This window comes from Mus pahari, chromosome 15, assembly GCF_900095145.1.
Source record: "Mus pahari chromosome 15, PAHARI_EIJ_v1.1, whole genome shotgun sequence".
Classification (NCBI taxonomy): Eukaryota; Metazoa; Chordata; class Mammalia; order Rodentia; family Muridae; genus Mus; species Mus pahari.
The window spans coordinates 54,718,299-54,734,801 of record NC_034604.1 but is presented as its reverse complement, the minus strand read 5'-3'; the positions used below and the strand labels follow the sequence as shown (position 1 = coordinate 54,734,801).

At 52.9% G+C, this 16,503-nt stretch overlaps 1 protein-coding gene across 2 annotated transcripts in view; it reads right to left on the bottom strand.

Annotated features, from left to right (window-relative positions):
• The window catches only part of Camk2a (calcium/calmodulin dependent protein kinase II alpha), a 60,022-nt gene extending 48,952 nt beyond the window's left edge, over window positions 1–11,070 (bottom strand). The window contains exon 1 of one of the 2 annotated variants that reach the window (XM_029546734.1): window positions 10,838–11,070. In XM_029546734.1, coding sequence (XP_029402594.1) covers window positions 10,838–10,899 — 62 coding nt within the window. In that variant the 5' untranslated portion in view covers window positions 10,900–11,070. The remainder of the gene's footprint in view (window positions 1–10,837) is intronic. The other variant, XM_021214141.2, reaches the window with a different exon arrangement.
• Window positions 11,071–16,503: the final 5,433 nt, after the last annotated feature.

Genomic DNA, 16,503 nt, shown 5'->3' with positions numbered 1-16,503 from the left:
AGAGAGAGAGAGAGAGAGAGAGAGAGAGATTTAACTCCCTTTCCTCTGCAGGCAGTCTTCCTATTACATATTCTACCTCCTGGAATCAGCATCGATCGGGCCACCGAATGGGCTTTGTGCAGCCACCTTCACAGATCCCACAGAGCTGGGGCCTAGGAGCACAGCTTCCCTAGGCGCTGACGGTTGCTACTCAGGGATGCTGAGCCCTCAAAGGACATCCTGGGATTGTTGCCCAAGGGCAGAGACATCCTGTCCTGGTTGGCCCCCAAAGACTGTGACTCTGAACTTAGCCTCCCCTTAAGAGGGCAGTGGCTACACCCACTCCCAGTGCTCTGGGAGACTAGGGGAGGTCACTGTGGAGCACTTGGCCCAGGTCTAGGATTGCAGAACGAAGGACAGAGTAGAGGGTGAAAGGGGCCCGTTGAGGCAGCAGAGGCCTGAGTGAGGGATTTCCCCCTAGTCCTTCAGCTTTGCAGTTCTACAACTGAGGAAGGCTCTCTTCCTGTCACATTAGGGTCCGGACAAACAGGGTAGCCGAGAGTCAGGGAGCCAAACTGAGAGTGAGGCAACCCGCCTGCAGCTCTCCCTTCTGCTTCTTGCATTCTTTGTTTAGAAAAGGCTTGCTGGCTCATTTCTGTCCTGCACGAGCAAGCAGCTGCAGCCCAGAAGCTTTGGCAAATGGGGGAGCTAGCCCCACCGTTCCCAGGGCTCTGAGTTGAACAGGGGGTTAGCAGGCCAGAGCCTGGCAACGCCAGGCAGAGCAGAAACATCAAGGAGGCCAAGATGGAGAAGACATGAGGAAGAAGTAGCCCCAAAGGAAAGGGAAGAGAGGATGCTGGGGTGGGAGGAGGGGGATTTCTTGAGACTACCTGTGGGAGTGCTCCTGTGTTCCTGATAGGGAGGTGTTTCCTAAGCCCAAGGATAAGGATGGGCAGTGTTCGGGATGTAGACAGAGAGGGTAGATGGTTGTTCCTGGGTATAGAGGGAGGGAAAGGCAAAGAGGGAATGGAACCCTGCTTCCAGGCACAAGGAGAGGGCACCTGGACACACAGGTGGTGACTAGCACCTGGCTCTAGCTGAGTCTGTGGCACCCTGAGTTATTAGGTACGAGACAGCACAGGTGTGTCACTCTCAGAATTTCTCCACGTGTCCAAGAGTTGTGGCTAGGTGGAGGTATATGTATGAGACAGCAAGCACCGGAGAATGGGACTTCCAGGTCTCAGCCATTCTGGGAGAACTTAGATAGGGGTGGGCCCTGTGGGCTTCCGTCTTTTCCCTGGCAACATGAGGCTGAGGAAAGGTTAAGACTCCATGGTACAGAGACCTATCTGCTTCAGGGCTGTAGCCTAGTCAATGGTTCCTGCTCTTCTGTGGTCAGGCTAAGAGTTGCCCAGCCCGAGTTCAAATCTCCATCCTTGTTCAGGTCCTTACTGGCAAGTGACATCATCTTAGTTTGCCTGCCTCCTCCCTCACAAGATGCGGACAATAGAGTCCTCCACCCTGAGCAGTTGCTTCAGTGCGATAATGAGGCAGGCAATGTGTTCAGCCGAGTCCCTGGAGTATAGTAAATGCTCAAGAAAGGATGCCTTGTATGGGCATCGTTAGATCAAGAGGATGAAAACGGCCTCATCGGAAACAGAACAGACCCTGTCTGCTGAGCTTTCAGGGGGTGGGGGAGTGGGGTCTGGCAAAGAGGGAAGGGGCCTCTCCTCAGGGCTGAACGGTCTCTCCTGGGTGTGAGGAGGCCCCACCCAGCACCAGGCAGACATCGTGAGGACAGCAGAGTGGGTCTATTGCCGAGAACGTGGGAACGCGCTAATGGGCTGTGAAGAGCGACTCGGCACTGGGAAATTGTTTTCCGGCTGACAATCAGAGCTGGTGGCCTGGTGGCCTGGGTGTGGCTGACTGCCAGCCACAGGTGCCCACAATCATCTCTGGCCTAGGCCCTCTTGAAGGGTTGCCATGGCAGCCAGGGGACTAGCTGGAAACCGAGAAGACCATAACCCTCACCCAGCTGGCTTATCTTGACGGGTTTCAGTTTCCCTAGGTAAGAGAGGAGAGTGACGAATTCTAGTCCGACTTCCTCCTGGACACCCCAAGGCAGGTCACTTCACCTTCTTCCATTGCCTCTCAGGGTCTCAGCAGAAAGGAACATGTCTGTGTGGAGACAGCCCTGCTTGTGGACTTGCCCTGCACTCTGCACCCTCGGGGTCCAGCTGGAATGCTTCCAGTCCGCCATCGACTGCTTTCATAAATACCCCCTCCCCTGATAAAGTGAAACACACGTCTTCTCAAGTCAGCAGCCTGGTTGCCTGATTCCCTCTCCCTTCATGCTGCCAAACTTCCAGAACAAATGTCCGACATCCGCTGCCTCCTCTTCCCACCTCCCACACTCCGGGAACCCACCGCAATCTGGTCACCGCCCCCAAGGCTCCATGGGAGAAATACGTATGCCAGGCTCGCCCACCCACTGCCTCCCCTTCCCCCAGCCCTGGCAGCACCCCTTGGGCCTAATCTTCCTCCCCTGCCCCACCCTGTGGGTACTTGGTACCTTGAACACATGGCTCTGTAGTTCATCCTCAACAATAATAGCCCTTCTGTCCATTGCCTACCAACTGCCACTCCCTGTTCTCTCTGCATCTGTTCTCTGGCCACTTCCTCCTCCAGCCCTAGGCCAGGGCTATTAGCGAGGCCTCCAGGAAGGACCTAGGCTTTGATGAACCCATTTACAGTGTCATTAAAATGATCCTGTGTCTGTATGAGCTCTGGGCAAAGGCTGTATACTCTTCTTCAACTTCACAAAGGAGCCCATGGCTCCCCCGGAAGGGTTTAACCGCTCTGGCTGTCAACCCTAGAGATCTACACACATGGGCTCCTCCTGCTTTCAGAACACCAGTCCCATCCATTGAGCTATTCATCCTCCCGTTGGATTCTGGGTACACGGCAGGTATTTTCCAACCAGTCTCTCCCCCAAACCTCCCTCTGTTGAGGTCTGTGAGCCATCCACCCCTCTGATGAGCTCAGAAGGTTCCTGGCCCAGTACAGATGGACCTGCTCTCTGGGATAGGACTTGAACCTGGTCCTACTGTTCTCAGTAACTTAACCCAGGCAAGCTGATCTGACCGCCCAACTCAGAGCAGGTATGGTTAAAACATCTACAGGAGGGCAAAGAGCTAAGACTGGCCACCAGAGCATTGTCTCACCTGGTAGGCGACAGTGTGAGACCCTCCTGGCTATGAGGTGGCGCGCCCAGTATATCTTACCACAAAGGTCAACAGGTAAAGAAACTGAGGTCGAGAAAACTTGAACCAGGCCTTCCGACTCAGGCCATTGTTCTCAATACCCTGCACAGTCAGGGTGGGAGAGGGCCCTGACTTGGGATCCACAGCTGTGCTTTAAGTCTGTGAGAAATGGCCAAAGACTCACGTGTTAGAAAAAGAGAACAGGGCTGGTGAGATGGCTCCATGGGTAAGAGCACCCGACTGCTCTTCTGGAGGTCTGGAGTTCAAATCCCAGCAACCACATGGTGGCTCACAACCATCTGACGCCCTCTTCTGGAGTGTCTGAGGACAGCTACAGTGTACTTACATATAATGAATAAATAAATCTTTAAAAAAAAAAAAAGAAAAAGAGAGCAGCAAGCAAGGGGTGTGGCCGTAGCTTATACTCATATCCCCCAATCCTCAAGATCACTAAAAAGCTGTGGCTAGCAGAGTCCATTTTGGAAGCAAAAGCGAAATCTAACACAAGGCATTTTCACAGCTCCCAGCCCTCTGCACCCTTAACCAGGGCTTTCCCATCCGTGAAACCAACGGTTGAAGTTGTGTATAATCCCTCCCTCTTTGTGTGTGTGTTTGTTTGTTTGTTTTAGGCAATGGTATCCTTTCTTAATAATAATCATGTAAAACTGAGCTATGCCAATTCCAGACATCAAACTGGTGAGACAGAGCCAGGTCCAGGGCGTCCTCTGCTTCATGTACCTCTTCTCTTCTTGCCGCCACAGCACCTCTGTGAGCAGATGGCCACCATGCCACAGCATAATACAACCAGAACATCCCAGGACCTGCTGCTGAAACCTCGCCTTGCTCCTCCTGTCCCCGGCTGAGGCGGCACACCACCGCCCACTCCCAGACTCCAGAAGATGCCGTGGGGACGAGCTGTCCTTGCACCACCACCACCACCCCGCCACACTCCACCGCCAACCCAGCAGAAGTCTCTCAGAGGACACAGAAGGCCTCAGAACCGGAAGAGTCTGTTTGTTGAAGGGAACACGGAATCAACAGAAGTTCCAACATATTCCCTGTTTGGTTGCACATGCCTTTTCTTGAATGGGTGACAAAATGGAAAGATAGGGAAATAATAGAAATAATCTACTCAGTGCCTAGGGGGCAGAACCACAAAGCAGAAGAAAGCGCTTCTTTTGACCTGGCCTGTCCCTTCCATGGTGCACACCACAGAGACTTGCCCGAGTGTCAGAGAAGGCTCTAGGGGCAGAGAGCTATGCCCTGGAGGAAGAGGAGGCTGGGAGGCCCAGTTCTTGTGTGTCACTGACCTTCTGGGACATAATCCCCTGTTCATGAGCAAGAGCACTGGACTCTGCGTTATTCTCAATGGAACGAAGAGTACCCCAGCCCCCCACTGTCCCCCAGATCTTTCTTACAAGCTGAGGGCAGGAGGGTTGGTCAGGAAGATGCTGGGGAGGCCAAGGGCTGAGAACAGGAGTTTGCCAGAGAGTGCTGGCAACAGGAACAGCTCTGATCCTTGGAAAGTGTTCTCTGGGGCTGGAATGATGGCTCAGAGGTTAAGAGCACTGACTGCTCTTCCGGAGGTCCTGAGTTCAAATCCCTGCAACCACATGGTGGCTCACAACCATCTGTAATGAGATCGGATGCTTTCTTCTGGTGTGGCTGAAGACAGCAACGGTGTACTTACATATAATAAATAAATAAATTTTTTTAAAAAGAAAGGAAGGAAGGAAGGAAGGAAGGAAGGAAGGAAGGAAGGAAGGAAGGAAGGGACTCCATATGTCCCCTGAGAAGAATGTGAGCCACTGACATGTCTCAGAGGCTTTGGTTGAGCTGCCCCATGACTGGGAATGCTCTCATCCCCTCTTCCCTCCAGCAAGGCCTCACTCAGCCTCCAGCTCCCAGGGCCACCTCAGGGCAGTCCTCATAATACCTCTGTTCCTCACTAGCAGAGACTCAAGACTCATCACCCCTCTTTAGGATCCTGGCCCTTGTCCAGCTGCATTTTAAGGACGATGTTGGGGTACCCCTCCCTTTGTTGTTGTTGTTGTTTTGTTTTGTTTTGTTTTTTGGTATTTTGAGACAAGATCTCACCATGTATCCTTGGCTAATCTGGAACTCGTTGTGAAGGTCAAGCCGAGCTCAAACTCATATAGAGATGCACCTTCCTCTGTCTTCTGAGTGTTGGGATTACATGCATGGACCGCCATGGTCAGCATCCAAGTGCATCTAAGTCATGAGTTCAGAAAGGATTCGTCTCTGGCTTTGTACCAGATTGTGCACCCCATGAGGGCAGAGACCAGGTAAGTCCTGCATGTGAGCGTGATGGACATTGCCCAAGATCGGGGTCTGAGAGAAGCACGTGGAAATGGCCACAAGGATCACAGATCAATTCCTCCCTTATAGGATGATACCAAGGCACCAAGGCCATGCATCAACATTTTGTGGCTCGGTAAGTCTCGGGGGCTAAACAGCAGCTCCTGGTAGATACTATGTGCAGCCATGGGCTTCGAGCACCTAGAGTGCCAGGCTGGGGCTCAGCAGCATGGCTGGCACTTGGTTTGCTGGAGGTGGGCTCATAATAGTTTATGGAAGTAGTTATCAGAAAAGGGCAGGCCTTGGGCAGTGTGCGTTCAGGGACAGTTGTGAGCTGGAACAGAGGATTTGCCTAGAGACGAGAAGTGAGAAAGAGATAGACCAAAGAAATGGAGAGGCATGGATGGTGAGAGAGAGAGAGTCCAGAAGTCCAGCCAGCGCCATCCTGTTATCCCCGCACTCCCGCACTGGTGTGTGTGTGTGTGTGTGTGTGTGTGTGTGTGTGCACTAGCCCAGAGGGCTGCCCTCACAGCACACAGAAGGCTGGCTGCAGCTCCAGGCTGCAGGGACTGCTGACAGCAATGTCACTGAGCTTTGGAGGGAGGCAGGAAGGAGGGAGGAGGCTTGGAGAGTGTCAGTGTGTCTCAGCCTGTGTGGGGGCGCGCCTGTGTGGGGGCGGAGGGCTGCAGCATGCACCAGAACCTGTGCCTGCTTACTGCTCTGACGAGGATGATGTGGAGAAGCCAGGAAAGGTTGTCCCTTCCCCTGTCCTCGCACCCCTCCCTGCCAGCCACCCAGCTCCTGTCTATCTCCCCATTTCCCACCCTTTGGCCTCTGGTCCCTGCATGCCATTGCCTGTCACTGTAGCCTTGGAGAGATCACTGCACTCTACGAGGTGTCTCTGTCTATGCAACGCATGGACAGTCCTCACAGCCCGTCCAATGCTGGAGCACAAGATCTGCATAGTTCTCCAAGGAGGGAGGCCACAGAGGGCGGCACTTCAGACATCTCCAGAGATAGGACCCCCACACACACACACTCATTTTACTGACACTGAAGGTGAAGCACAGAAAGAGCAAGTGGTTCATCCAAGGTAGCCCAGGAAACTCTAAGCAGAATTTTGGCAGCAAATGGACATTGCTCAGTTATCCGCCCTCACTGCCCCCTGCCACCACCACAAAGACCACTGCCCTTTTCTCTCTGCTTCACAGACAAAAGGAAAGCTGCTTCACAGATGCAGCACTAGATGCAACCTCCCAGGGACCAGGTCACAGTGCCTTGAGTTTTCCTGACCTATCCTTTAGCCCCAGTCTGCTCATCTGTAAAATGGCTGCGTAAGCCCCGCCCACCCCCTTAGGGGTGGAGCTAATGGATGGAAAGGTACTGTGAGGCCCAATGCTGCTGGTAGGAGGGTTTAGGTGGGGCCATGGTGCTTTAGCCTACTCTCACCAGGACAACACTGTCCTTTCTCCTTCCAGCTCTGCACGGAAAGGCAAAATAGCCAAGCACAAGCTATAGAGCATGGGGTCTTGTGCACACAGCACCTTGAAGCCCAGTGCAAGGAAGTTCCTTTGTAAGCCAGGCCACCACCCACAGATCAACCTGCCCAATTGTGGTAGAGGGCTAAAAGCTGTGGAGGAAGGGGTTCGGGTTCAGGGGCCAGCCCCCAAGTCCCTGTCAACCTTGCGGGCCACCCACACTCCCACCAGCCTCCCCTACCCTGTACTGCCTGAGTCAACTTCAGATCCCTGTTTCTCGAGAGAAAAGAGTGGGCTGAGCTCTCTCCTCCCTTCTCTCTCTCTCTCTCAAATACAGCCTCCTTCTGAGGTTCCTTTTGTCCAGAGCAACAACTGTAGATCCGAGGAGCAAGTCTCTGCCTCTCTAACTGCTCGCTGCAGGCAGAGGCAGATGGAGACCTGAGGATGTAATGTCTAGAAGAGACATTCTACCCAGGAGTTTGCCTGAGCTTTCCAGAGCTTCCCCTACCCCTCTCCGCCCGCCCTCCTCTCTTTCTATTGATTCTGGACATCAGAGGAGATTGAATGAGGAGGAGGGAACTCTGAGGGCAACCCTGGCCCACTCTGACCCTGCTTGACACTGCAGCCCACTTTAAACATATGCTTCCATTTCTTTCATTCCTAGGAGGGCAGAGGAGTGGGGTCAAGGGAGGAAGGAGTACATCTCTGGGTCCCTAGAAAGAGCCCCATCTCAATCCTTTATGGGATGTAGATCATCTTCATAGCATTTCTGAATTTATGTGCTTCAGGGCCAGGGCAATGGGGGTGGGGGTGTCTTTGGTATAGAAACATCTAGAAGTTCCAGAAACCCCTATTCAGGGCTACCTCCAGGCAGGAGAGGAATCTCTGCTTCCACCCTGGGCTCCTGGAAGGCTGTTGGTATCAAGCCAGTCTTCACTGGGCAGGATGCCAGTGAGTCTTGACGAAGTACCAGCCTTCTTCCACGTTATAGCAAACCAGGGCCCGGCCAGAGGTCAACCACAGTCCCCCAAGTGTCTTTTTTAAGGCCCAGCCCAGCTAGGTAACCTGCTGGTTATGTGGACAGTTCAGGGTGGGGGCTCCATGTCCAGGTAGTCACACAGCGTCCTATCTAGAAGACCCAGGGTCATCAACTAAAGGGTAAACTCTAAAGAAATACTTCATCATTGCTTCCGTCAAGGAAGAGGAGCTCAGGGAGACCTCGAACAACATTCCCTACACAAAAGATAAGCATTGAGAAGGCCCTGCGTCCTCCTTTAGGCTGGCCCAATCCTTGAGGACAACAGCCACCCCAGCATCAACGTCCTGCCAGGCGCCTACTGCGTGCCAGGCTTACGGTTATGTCTTCGCATGCCATCTACACAGTCCTCCCAGTCTTCTAAAACTCCGGCTTGCAGGTCAGAAAGAGTGGCAGCCTGCCCAATGTCACAGAGCTAAGGGTCACGTGGGGCAGCCCCTCCCTGCCCCACCAGATGCTCTGCAGAGCAAAAGCCACAGGGCTCATCCTTCATAGGGTAGCCTGGCCTGCGTCACACAGACACCCCAGAAAGAAGCCGGCCCACCACAGTCCCTTCCCCTTCACCCAAAGCATCCTCAAGCACAGGTCCGTGCACCGTTCCCTGAGGTTCCACAAGCTCTGACACCGCAAGCGGCATTTTGTAGGCTTATACATTTTTCTAGGGAATGTCTATTTAGACGTTCATCCGAATCCTGGAGGAATAAGTGACCTAAAAAAAAGGTTAAAAGTACCAATAGTTCTGGAAGGAGGAGGTCTGTAATTGATTGGCTAAGACCCGGGCATCCCTGCCACCCTCAGTTTTCCTCTGCCCCTTCTCTGGCATCTCTGAGTATCCAGGAAGGCAGGGGGGCTGAGAAGGCCACGTCAGCCCACAGAGCCCAGTTCTAATGATCCCCATTTCTTCTCAGGGCAAAAGAGCAGTCCGCTGTCACTGTGATCCCTGAAGTCCCATCTTAACTCCTTCCACTGTGCTCTGTGACGCAGTCCTGCCTGAAGCAGCTTCCGTGGCCCCTGAAAGGCAGCTCCTGTCTATTCAAGAAAGCCTTAGGCTCCAAGTGAACACTACACATGCTCTGTAAAGGGGTCCCAGATAAACTTTAAAAGACAGTCCTCCTGAGCAGCCCTAAAAACTATATTCCTACCCCCACCCCTGCCTCCAACACAAAGGCACGCAGAACAGCAGGAAGTCTGTAGACAAATATGAATACACACTTGCACAAGGGAGCTGTCTCTCTGTCTCTCCATCTATCTGTGTGTGTGTGTGTGTGTGTGTGTGTGTGTGAATGTGTTCAGGGGCTGTGCTTATACACATCCATAGGTCCACCTCCCACACATATGCAGACACCAGCATAAGCTCACACATGCCTACAACACCCACACACCCACATGAGCCCATGAGCCTAGGCCACATCACACACACACACACACACACACACACACACACACACACACAGCTTCCTTTACATATTCCCCAAGATACATGCACACGCAAGAACATTCTGTTCACATTTCACATCTGTAACCCTTACACATGCACACACACACACATGTTCACTGAGAGTACCCATCTCTGACCTGCCACACATGTGCACACAGATGCATGTCCATACCTTTGCTGAAAAATCACCTAGCCAAGAGCAACCCTTGCATAATTGCACATAAGCACCCTTGCAGGGCACACGAACATTTTGTGGGGGGCTTGCCACACAAATGACACACACATCTCTTCTTGCTTTACGTGCACCAGTGTTTCCCTTTCAGTTTGCAGTGTGCCCAGTGTCAGTTCTTACACAACTCCATTTGCTCCCCACAGATTCCATATGTAGGCTCTCCTCAATACCCATGTACCTGCAGGAGCTCACACTGACACATCTGGTCACGGGGCCCCTTGCCTCATGTTCCTGTGCTATAGCAGGAACCCAACAGGGCTGGTAGGAGCACTTATGCATCCGTGGGGCACTCTGCCAAACTGCTCCCCAACTCCTGATCCACCCCAAGACCCCACAACCTAGCTGGGAACATCTAGAAACCTTCTCTTATATCTGTAGCCTGCAGTTCTCCTGGAGGGAACCTTTTTCCTCTCGATCTCCTGGGATATCACACGATGGGCAACTTTGCCAAAGGACCACACAGTTCTTGTGTATAGCCACCACCACAGTGGCACCCCCAGCTGACTGACTGTCCTTCCCCTCCTCCCAACACTGTGATTGCTTTATGTTAACTCCTTCAGTACTAAAGCTCTTGCTCCTGGAATATATCTGGGGAAGCCGGAGGGGATGTGCCAGGGGAAAGCTAGTCACTCTGCACAGTGTCTAAAGACAAGATCTCCAGGTGGGGGGTGGCAAACTCTCTTTGTCACTGGATGTTTCTAAGTACAACTACAAAAAAGATTCCAGCTCCGACCCAACCAAGTGGGAAAATCCCTTGCAAACCCCAAGTTTCTAAATATCTTTGTGAACCCAGGTCATGTGTACTTATATGCATAGGTGTGTGCATACACCACCAATCTGATTCCTTTCCATCACACACACACACACACACACACACACACACGCACACACACACACATACAAACCAGGCTAACTGGGCTCATAAATGTGTCAACGCCTAACTCTGGACACCCTATGCATACACAGTGCTTCCAAATCATGCTGCACACCTCCCTCTGCATGCACGGGACAGCTCTGGCCACACGGGCACACGCCCCCCTGCCCAAGAGCCTGATCCCCATGCCCTCTAGGACTCCCTGAGGTGTGACTCACTTTCCCAGTTCCTCAAAGAGCTGGTACTCTTCTGTGAATCGGGTGCAGGTGATGGTAGCCATCCTGGCACTGGGCAGGCAGGCAAGGCTTTAGGCTGGAGACTAGGACTGGGATGCTGAAGCGCTGCTCCCAGAACTAGGGGCCACTCGCCTGCCCGTGCTCCTGAGTGCAAATGGAGAACCGGCTTGACTGACGAGCTTGGGGCTTCTGAGCAGGGCACTGTGGCTGCTCACAGCCTCGCGAGCCTTCGTCAGCATCCAGGTCCCCATGGCAACCACCTCCGAAACGCCCTGTTCCCGTTGCCCCGGTAACTGCCTCCCCAACACCTGCCTGCCTTTCACTTTAAAACCTGCTCCTCTTTGCCCTGGCCTTATATATACAATACTGCTGGACTGTGTGGGCCCAGGAGCAAGTGGACCCTGTTCCCCCAGGGTGATGCACTGAGGGGGTTGGAGAAGGGGATGCGAACAAACTTAGTCCACAAGTGATCATCGCTTTTCCTACCTCCCCCACCTCCAACTATAGGGCCCTTTTAACAGACGGGATGGGATTAAGTGGGGCAAAGAGGCAGTTGCTATGGTAACGGCTAGTGGGTGCCACATTCTGGGATGGTCCTTGAGAAAGACAGGATGTAGTTACCCTAGCAACTTCATCTCCTCTGGAGAGACAGGTATTGCCCCGTTGCCCTGGCAACAGCTGGGTTCTAAGGTTTACAGGGGAAGCTAATTCATCTCTCCTCCCTTCCCCCTTGTAGTCTCTGCAATGGTTTCTTTGCTTCCTCTGGGAATTGGTCTGGTTGACTTGGCCTCTGCCTCTGCCTCTGTCCTTGTTTCTCTCTGGCTCTCCCTGCTTTTTAGCCACTGTGCGTATCACACTGCCACCTTAGCGTGAGGAGACGTACCAAGTAGACCCAGGATGCTGACGGAATGGCTCTGTCTGTTTTCTCACCCCTGTCACCACTGAGCAGCAGGGCCCCTCCTGAGGCCTCTGCCACAGCTCTCCCCACCCATCCTCCCAGAGGGACCATGGAGATTTGGTCTCCTGGGGCTCCTGTCCCAGTTTCTGCTTGTGCTTCCTGTCAAGGTAGGATTGGAGAGAGGCAACTATAATGAGGTGAGCGTGGCCAGACTCACCCAGGGCTGGGCGGGTGGCGTGGATGTACCCTGCCCTGGACTCTTCTTTCCCAAACTCGCTGGTCACCTGCCCTAATGAGTTTACTTCTTCTGTACATTGTACTTGCAGCCACAAATCACACCCCCGAGGCATGGAATTTAAGATTAGTAATCTGAGTTCAAGTTCTAGCTCTGACGTTTCCTAACAATGTGACCCTGGGCAGGTCACTGAGGAAGCTCTCTGAACCCCCATCTCATTTTCCAGAAAATCAGAAGATGGTCATCTTGTCAGAAAACCCCCCATGGAGACGGAGTGGCGTAAGGCCATAATGGGGTTCTTATGTTTCAGTTTCTAGAAGGCAAAACACGGAAGTTTTAAAATGAGCCCACAAGCACTCCCACACTGCAGCTTGGTCTTGAACACACACACACCCCTCCATTTAGGAGAGAGAGAGAGAGAGAGAGAGAGCACCTCTGCATGCTTCACAGGTGGCTATGCAGAGGTCTCAGGGTCTCACGCCAGCATTTGTCCCCCAGTGAACAAGGGACAGATCACAGGACCTGAGAATGCAAATTCTCTCTGTTTCCAACTTGCTCCTCAGAATCCATTACTCAACTCCCTTGTGGGGGACATAGTGGTACCTTTGAATATTCTCCAGCACCAACAAGTGCCTGACCCAACTGAGGCTCGAGGACCCTGGAAACATTAGGGGGCCCTCTATCCCTCTTCCTGAGTCAGTGACAGAAAGATTGACGAGAGAGCTTTTCAATTCAGCCACTTTTTTCTCAGGAAAGAAAGAGAAGGGAGGTGGAGAGGAAGGAGGGAGGCGAGCCGGGGAGGAGGGGGTAATGGCTTTGCCACTAATTGCACCATTACCACCTTCAGAAAAAGGAAAAACCACTCCGTTTTGTTTCTGCGCACAATACGCTTCCCGCTTCTGCCGCCAACGTGGCAATTCAGAGCAGAGCAGAAAGGCCTGCGCTCGCAGGGCCGCACAGCTGGTGGGTAGCAGGCAGGCCCAGAACACCATGGGCAAGGCTAGAGGCACCAGAGGAAGGCAGGAGTGGCGCAGAGCCCAACGTCCGTGTTCCTGATTCAGATCCTCCAGCCCAGTGGTTCCCAACCTTCCTAATGCCACAACCCTTAAAGACAGTTCCTCATGCTGTGCCGACCCCCAACCATAACATAATTTTTGTCACTACTCCATAACTATAATCTTGCTTCTGTTAATGAAAAATAATGCAAATATCTGTTTTTTCCCAACGGTCTTAGGTGACTCCTATAAAAGGGTTGTTCAACACTGCCCCCCAACCCCCCTCCAAGGAGGTCACAACCCGCACAGGTTGAAAACCAGTGCTCTAGTCTGTTCCCAAGGGGATTCCTGGAACCCCCACCCCAGCCACTGCCCAGGGGAAACAGTGTGTCATCAGCTATCAGTAGTGGCTATGTGACTTACAGGCTGTGGTTTTGAATCAATGTCTTAACTTCTCTGGACCTCTTCAAGTGCAAAACTGGGTAAATAATGTTCCTTACCAATGAAGGTGGTTTTGTGGCTGAAACAAGATGAACACAGTGGTTGATATAGAAGGAATTATGAAGGAACTAGAAATCCTGTCTCTTCATACTCCTCCCTGAACCATGGCAGCTCTCTGGGGCACCGTTCTCTGAGACCTTGCTGGGGGGGGGGGGGTAGCTCATGGTTTAGACATTGCCTGAGGTTGAAAAAAGAGGGCACTTGGACCCTCACTTATTAGGGCCCAAGGGCATGGCAACTGCTTTGAGATCAGTCAAGTTCGAAGAGGAGTGTGCTAAAGCTGTAACCATGGAAATGTTACCCTGTGTACAGAAGTAGCCATCATCCTCGTGGACCAGTGCTGGCCTGTCACTCCCCACGAGATGGTATGCAGTGCTTGCCAGCAAAGCGTTTAGAAGATGCTCAGGGGCTCAGAGAGGCACGCGAAGGCACAGACAGCCTGATAGCTGCCTGCCGCTGACAGGGACCTAACTCCTCTGTGGTCCTTCCGTGCTTCCAGCTTCCCTCCCTTCCCTTCTTCCTCAGGCCCTTTCCCTTTTACCCTGGCATCCTCCCATCTCTACCCCTTCTCTCGCTGAATGTGGGGCTAAGGGATAGGCAGGTTCTAGGATCTTAGACCCATCTGATAATGGAGAACTAGCTGGAAGACTCTCCCTGTGGAGGGCTGTCTTACATCTGCATGGGTGCATACCTCTTGGGACCTTCTAGAGACTAGATCTAGTCCTTAGATGGGTCTAGAGACTACATCAGGGATGTAGGGACTGCCTTTGATAGACACCTGCATGTGGAGTGCAATTACTGTTCCACTGAGGAGGCATGACCACTAATTCGCCACATCCTCTGTGCCCACAAAGCTGGCAGCTGTGCCTCGTGGCGGCAGGCATCAAGGAGTCAAGCATGCCCGCCCGAGTGGCCATGAGAGAATAAGCTTATGATTGCATCGGGGGATGGAGGGATTGGTTCTGCCAGACTTCCCACACATCCACCCCACCCCACCCCGGGGCCACAGCAGGCATAACAGTCCAGCACGTGTACCCCATCTGCAACACGTGTGCAGTACTCAAGCCTGGACCTGTGTGCCAAGGGCTGAGGGCCAGGGGTGCGAGCCCTGGAGTTTGCTGAGCCAGCAGGGTCATGCCAGAAAGAGATTGGCTCGTGTCAACGGGAGGGACAGGAGGCTGGGCTGGGTTCCAGGAGAAAAGGGAAAGAGAGAGGATTACAACCCTCATCACACTGGGGTAGCTAGCTCCTCCATGTGCTCGCATGCATATGCTAAATACCACAGGGTCTTGCAGTTGTCTGAACAGGGCACCACCACAGGAAACCACCACAGGAAAGGGAAAAATAAAAGTGCCATCTGAATGGTCCCCATGGGGCCTGTCCCACTAAGGGCAGAAAAGGTTGGGGGCAGGCTCAGCAGAAAGTGGGCCAGGTGAGAAGGGAGACTGTGAGGGTCTGAGGGGAGAGCAACTGAGTCAGGGCAGGATGTTGACTGACTGACGCCAGGCCTAAGACAGGAGGGAGGGAAGTGGGGCTGTGCCCTGAGGTGCCCCGTGCAGGGGCCTTCCCTGGGGGAGGAGGGCAGTGACACAGGCCCCACAGAAGGAAATTCAGTTCCTATGCTAAGACAGCTGGAAATAGGGCTTCTCCCCCGACCCACCGGCTCATTTCCTCCTCACACACCCAGAGATCAAACCCAGGTCTGTGCAACCTCACCACTCCTGCGCTGTTCTTAGCCCCCTCCCCATATCCAGCTGAGAAGACCTTTAGGGGCCACATATCAGAGAGTTGGTGGCAGTCAGGCCAGTAGCCTGGAGGTCTTGCCTCCCTGAGCATTGCTCTCTCCCTGCTGTGCCCCTTCCTGGCATTGACAGGATGCTAGCCTGTGTCCTAGGCAAGCCAGGAGTGCCTGGAAGAAGAGGAGACACAGCCGTGGCCCAGGCAGGAATATGGCTCCATTTGGTTGTTAGGGAGCTGGTCATTAGAGGCCAGGGCTCCATAGCCGGGATCAGGTAAAGCAAGCTCTCTCCTGAAACGCACTCTTCCAGCTAACATGTCTGCAGCTGTCTAATTCATTCCAGAGAGGGGCAGTGAAGACCTGTGGCTTAGGGACTGCCTCTGGGCACCCTTCCACCATGTCCTCTCCAAAGGGGCCCAGGTGATGTGAGCACAAGCCTAGAGGTGCTGAGCTGGCTAGATTTAAGTCACCTGGACACAAGCTAGAGTTATCTGAAAGGAGGGAAGCTCAGCTGAGAAAATGTCTTCATGAGATCCGACTGCAGGATGTTTTTCCCATTAGTGATTGATGGGGAAAGGCTCTGCCCATCATGGGTGGTCCCATCTCTGGCCTGGTGGTTCTGAGTTCTATAAAACCCAGGCCCAGGCTAAGCCAGCCAGTAAGCAACACCCCTCCATGGCCTCTGTGTCAACTTTGGCCTCTGGGTCCCTGCCCTGCTTGAATTTCTGCCCTTGCTACTTTTAAAGATTTATTTATTTATTTTATGTATATGAGTGCTCTATCTGTATGTATACCTGTATGCCAGAAAAGGGCATCAGATCCCAGGATAGATGGTTGTGAGCCACCATGTGGTTGCTGGGAATTGAACTCAAGACCTCTTGTAGAGCAGACAGCAATCTTAACCGCTGAGCCATCTTTTCCTCTGCCCTCACTGCTTTTAATGATGAACCCAGGTCTATGGAAGGTCGAGTGAAAAATTAACTCTTTCTTCTCCACATTGCTTTTAGTCGTAGTGTTTCATCACCATAGTAACCCTAAGACAGGAGCCAACCAGGAACTGGGATGTAGTAAAGATTCAGGTGTGCTTGTTGAGGGGAATCCGGACCACCGTAGAGAACAGGTTGTGGGCATGCTGACTGCTAAACTGGGCCTCTCAATTCAATACAATACCCCCAAAGACCATTGGCCTCACACACTGTTGCCCACTAGTTCCTGGGGACCTGGTTTCAGACTGAAGCTCCAGTAGTTCCTGGGCTATGCTGGGCTATGCTGGGCTATGCT